Raw genomic sequence first — 5,667 nt, 5'->3', positions numbered from 1 at the left:
GTGTGGGTTGATTTATTGTCATCAATATTATACTTAATTTAATGCAGTGTTGAGTTTGTCTCTACGTGTTAATGTAATGCAGTGTTGAGTTTTATTTTCTCTGTGTTACATTTAATGCAGAGTGTTCAGTTTGACTTTACGTGTTAATTTAATCCAGTGCTGAGTTTGACTCTGTTATATTTACTGGTTGGTTGATGCACATCATAGTCACATGGCAATAAGACTATTGCAGTGTTGAATATGACTCTCTAAGTGTTAATTTATAAGACACACAGACACAAACCGTTGTCTCTCAGACCCTGTTTCTGATGACACACATACTCAACCACAAACACACCGTACTATTACATAAACAACACACTGCCTATGACTACACAATAACAACAATAACACACATTGCCTATGACTGTCATAACACTGAAACAAAGTGATATCACAGTGCCTATAGCAGAGTGTGTTAACATGCAACTAGAGAAATGCCTATGAATACTAGCCTAAAGTGTACTTTATTGTCCAAAATAAATGTAACAGGGTTAGCACAGAAGTTTGAAATTGTGTCACGTGGATTAAGGAAGAAGCTCTGTATGAACTTTTTCTATCAATCGTCTCGTATTTCACTTTGACATGTGCTGCATACACTTGATTGGCCACCCCCACATTCATCCTACCTGCTCCTACCTTTTGGCATTTCCGAAAACTCTTAATTTGGAGTCCAATATACGGACTTCCGTCCTCCCTTGCTCACTTGCCTGCTTGTGACCTCATGATGATGTCACTGACGACAGAAAAAAATAATTCAATATCTTGCAAAAGCACTATTCTAATGTCATTTACTCATTTGCAATTGGGATGATGAATGAAAAACAGTCCCCCAAACGTTGTTGTGGCTATGCTGACAGCTGGGAAACTCTATTGTTTTCTCCATGGAGGCTGGGCTAGGAGGTGGGGCGAGGCCACAAGCACAAGTGGAGGACGGGAGTGTGCGTATTGGAATGCACCCTAAGTTTTGAGAAATGCCCTTACACTTCTTGATAACAAGAATGATCCTGATTGGCCAGTCCCCAACCTCACCCTCCCTGGGCTCCTCCTTAATATTCTGAGGAATTCAGCTGTCACTCTGCTGCTGCTTCTCACAGTGTGCACTTGGTGTTTGACAGCTGGAAGAGCAACAACATGGCGTCAGCATCAATGTTTTCTCAGGAAGAGTCCTTCATTTGTTCAGTCTGTTGTGAGCTGTTGAGGGATCCAGTTACGATTCCATGTGGACATAATTACTGTAGGAAGTGCATTAATGGCTGGTGGGAACAGGAGAGAAAGAACAAGAGAAAAAGAAAATACAGCTGCCCCCTTTGCAAGCACACCTTCGACTCCAGGCCTGTCCTCCACAAAAACCCTCTGATTGCTGAAATAGTGGAGATGTTCATGAAGACCTGGGGGCGTATTACAGAAAACTTCCTATCTTCAGTCGTCCTATCTTAACTTTTGACTTGAGATAAGATTTTTTCCAGTTTGGTATTACAGAAACAAATCCTAACTTCATTTAGGATTCTTATCTTATCTTTGGAAATCCTAAAGTTAGGAATCCTAAAGTAGCGATCTAAACATCTACGATCTACTTTTTATGTCTGTTACCTGACAACAAATGCACCGCTACCTAGCAACAGTAGTGCGACGCAAGCTAGAATGCACAGATTTGACTGCTGCTGCATCTCGCGGTCTGCGTGATAAACCAGATTGGAAGAGGTCGTAAATATTTCGCTAAACTTTTTAAGCTCATTACTTTTAAATAACGCACTTATTAGTGACGTTCCACCGAACGGATTTATAATACAGCAACATCTGTGAGGACGAAATTAGGTCACTCTCGCTGCCTGCAACCTCAAGTTGACCAAATGCATTGGTTTCAGTCCCAATAAAGTGCTTCCCATTTTCCATATTTTCATCCCAATGCTTTGTTTTTCCAAGCGAATGCACGCAAAACAGTTAAGACGTAATTTCATGAAATGTCTTTGTATGACCAGCGCATGTAAAGGCTATAAATAAATGACAATTAGCCGACTTGGCTTGACCCATGGTCGGCTGTCAATTAAGGAAGTTGATATCGGACTTCACATCGAAGTCGGGTATATTTATCATCAACTCTTCACTTCACACATCGTTTGGGTCAGTCAATATAGCCTAATTTAATTTAATATCATTCACAATTGCGTTGTTTTCCCGGATAGACTTCACTGTTAGCTCTGGCTGAAACAGCAAGCTGAGGGTAAATGGTGATGAACACCAGCTAAATTTTGGCTAACAAATCAATGGATAACTGGAATTAGGACAGCTGGGTGGCTGTCCTAAAGTTAGGACCAATTATTTAGGATTTTTCGAAGTTAGGATGCTTCTGTAATACCCCTTTCTTAACTTAAGATAGGATGCGCAAAACAACTTAGGAAACGCTGTTCTGTAATACGCTTTTCCTAAATTCGGTCCTAAAGTGCCGTTGCCGCGGTAACTAGACAGATAAGATAAGATTTTCAAGATAGGAAGTTTCTGTAATACGCCCCCAGCCCCCAAGCTCCTGTTCCTGCTCACTGTTATGCTGGACCTGGAGATGTGGCGTGTGACGTCTGTACAGGGCAAAAACTCAAAGCTGTCAAGTCTTGTCTGGAGTGTCTGAAGTCGTACTGTGCCGCTCATTTAAAAGCTCACAATGAAGTTGTAGATAGAAATCACACCATGATCGATGCCACAGGCCAGCTACAGGAGAGGATCTGTCCCCGTCATAAGAAGGTTGTGGACATATTCTGCCGCACCGACCAGAGTTGCATCTGCTATCTGTGTACAATGGATGATCATAAAGGCCACGACACGATCTCGGCTACGGCAGAGTGGAATCAGATAAAGGTAAAGGGTGTATTGCTTTACACGTATTATATACACTTCTTTGTGACTTCATTTTCGATCTGCCACACTGTTGTAACTCTATTAAACACTGAAAAACAACCTGTTACTACGCTTGACCAAACCGTAACCTGTGTTCATGTTTTTCAATATTGTCACAGTTCACAGTATTGTCTCAGATCATGCGAGCAAAAAATAACAGATACTGTATGCTAGTCTGTGCGCGTATCCAAACAATGTAGAAAAACAGGTTGAGCTCCTGCCATTAAATATTCACACACAGGAGTACACACAACCCGTCTGCCCTCTCTTTCTCAGACATCTTGGTCTGCGTATTGTGTGACAGCGACATTACATGTATAGTGTAAGATCTCAGATTGGTGGATGACGCAGACTGTAGCTGTAATCTCAAGAAAAGGTTATCCAAGTGCATCCCCACTAGGTTCATGGCGTGTTGACATAGTTGTGTTGACTTGGTACATTATGGTGATTACATATGTGGCCACACAAAGACCAAATGCCATGCAGTTGGCCACCATTGTTCAGGGTTGTGGGTATGTAAGCCCATTTCCAAACAACTCCTCAGTGAGTCAACATGAATCTCTGAGATGGCTGTAGTCTAGGTTGGTCCTGACCATCCCATAATACTAAAGTTCATAAGGGTTGGAGCAGGTTTCACCCAACAGTTTTTTTCTTCCTTTTAAGGGTGCTGACCAAAATATTGTAAGACTGAAAAATGAAAAAAGGTCGCACCATGCATAGGTTTCTTTATTAGTAGAGAGTTACTTGTGCACAATCCCTGGTGCTGAACAAAAAGATTACGTATTTTTTGAAAAAAGGTTCGCACACTTCTTTGGATATTTCTTCTTGAAGTTATTTTTTCATCTTTTTATTTATTCATCCATTGGCAATGACGTTTCGACCTCTCGGTCTTCCTCAGGAATCTGAGAGGTCGAAACGTCATTGCCAATGGATGAATAAATAAAAAGATGAAAAAATAACTTCAAGAAGAAATCCAAAGAAGTGTGCGAACCTTTTTTCAAAAAATAGGTTTCTTTATTACACATGTAATAAAGAAACCTATGCATGGTGCAACCTTTTTTCATTTTTCATCCCATAATAATACCATTTCATTTCGTATTCATGGTCTGGCATTTGTTTGCTCTGAAGCAATTTCAGGAAGCAGTCATTGTGGCACAGCACTCCACACCACACAGTGCACACCACGCAGACAGCAAAATGGTACCTCAAGGGAGCAAGCTCATTGTACCTCAGTCATGGAAGAGGTGGGGGAGAGCACTGGTAGCCTATGGTTATTTACTTTCCCCAACCAACCTGGTGGGCTAGCTACATTGTTTTTGCTCAATTGTTTGGCTGCAATGTAGCAAGACACCGTTCAACAGACTTTTGGATATATTTACTCTTGATTGGTTGGCATGTAGGCGACCAATTATCCAATCAGAGATGATGTTTTCCCTGCTAGAATCTTCCTTTCACCTGCCATGGGGCACCTAAGTCATGCCCTCTACTTCCTGGTTCATGGCAGAGCCATATAGAAACAGAGTCGGGCAATCTCCACTGTGTGCTAGGGCCCACTTTAGCATTAGCAAAATTAGCTGTTTGGCGTCTCAGAACTGCTAATCGTTGCAAATGTTAGTTCCTAGAAGTGGGCGTAGCACACAGCAAATGCAATGCAATGCAATGCAGGGAATATGACAAGACTTGCTGTTCGTAGCAATAACTTCATATAAACATCACAGATAGTAAAACTGTTGTGATTATCATTACCATGACAGATGATAGTTTACATATTTGTGGTGATTAACCCGCAGTATAGTTTGTTAGTCCTTATTTTTGGATCTATGTTGAGTCTATGGAAAGACACAGCTGCTTTAGGCACGACCTCGATCTCGTTGAAAGGCGGGGCTGCAATTTATTTCCTGGTCCTCCATTTGCACAACTCTCCTCCTCTATGGCTCTGGTTCATAGGGCAGACAGTTTCTAAAAATGAAATGGAAGTGAATGAGGCGAGTCATGGTGGACTGCATAAGTGGAGATCCAAGGTTTGGATTGTTGTCGAAAAAACACTAATTTCAAGCCCAGTAATTATTTTTTGACTCCCTCTTCCCCATGAACCAGGAAGTTTTGTGGCCCCTAGGCAAAAGTGAGGGTATTTTCTCACCTGGTCCCCTTTAAGTGAATCAAACTCAGCCCTCTTTAAGTGGACCAAAAAGTGAGTCAGCAGCAAAATGACTCAATTCTGTTTTTGTTCATATTATGCATGCATTACAAAAAGAACCGGCTGCTCTTTCTGGTCCTGTTAGGATTTTATGGTGTGTCAGTCTTCTTTTCGATCACACCTGGTACTCTAGAGCTCTCCTTAAGTGATTACACCTAGTCACAAGTGTAACTAGCCAGGACTCATAAGCGAACCGTACTGAGACCACGTCAATGAAGGTTTCAGTACGGTTCACTTCCAAGGGGTCTGGGTCTGCATGTCCATGGCCAGCTGTAGATTACAGATTATCACCCAGGGTACAGGGTTCGGTCAAAACACAGCAAGGATGACATGTTGGACATCCACAAATCAGATGTAAAGACAAACTATACAGTACATAATAATAAAACAATACTACTACTACTACTACTAATAATAATGATAACAACAATAATAGTGAGTTTGTTTTGATTTTGTATTCCTGTTGTTCCAGGTGGACTTGGGGCAGAGCCAGAGGAGATGCCATCTAATAATCCAGTTGAAGGAGAAGGAGCTGCAGG

The 5,667-nt window shown here is 41.5% G+C and overlaps 1 protein-coding gene across 1 annotated transcript; it reads left to right on the top strand.

The window, feature by feature from the left end:
* Positions 1 to 1,173: 1,173 nt before the first annotated feature.
* LOC134441982 (E3 ubiquitin-protein ligase TRIM47-like) lies at positions 1,174 to 3,277 on the top strand. The gene is made up of 3 exons (XM_063192356.1): positions 1,174 to 1,418; positions 2,556 to 2,892; positions 3,236 to 3,277. Exons 1-3 carry the CDS (start codon positions 1,174 to 1,176, stop codon positions 3,275 to 3,277), a joined length of 624 nt encoding a protein of 207 aa, XP_063048426.1.
* The last annotated feature ends 2,390 nt before the right edge of the window (positions 3,278 to 5,667 follow it).

Source organism: Engraulis encrasicolus, unplaced genomic scaffold (genome assembly GCF_034702125.1).
Source record: "Engraulis encrasicolus isolate BLACKSEA-1 unplaced genomic scaffold, IST_EnEncr_1.0 scaffold_104_np1212, whole genome shotgun sequence".
NCBI classification, from domain to species: Eukaryota; Metazoa; Chordata; class Actinopteri; order Clupeiformes; family Engraulidae; genus Engraulis; species Engraulis encrasicolus.
Note: the sequence above shows the minus strand (reverse complement) of the source record. Positions and strands in the feature narration are given on the sequence as shown.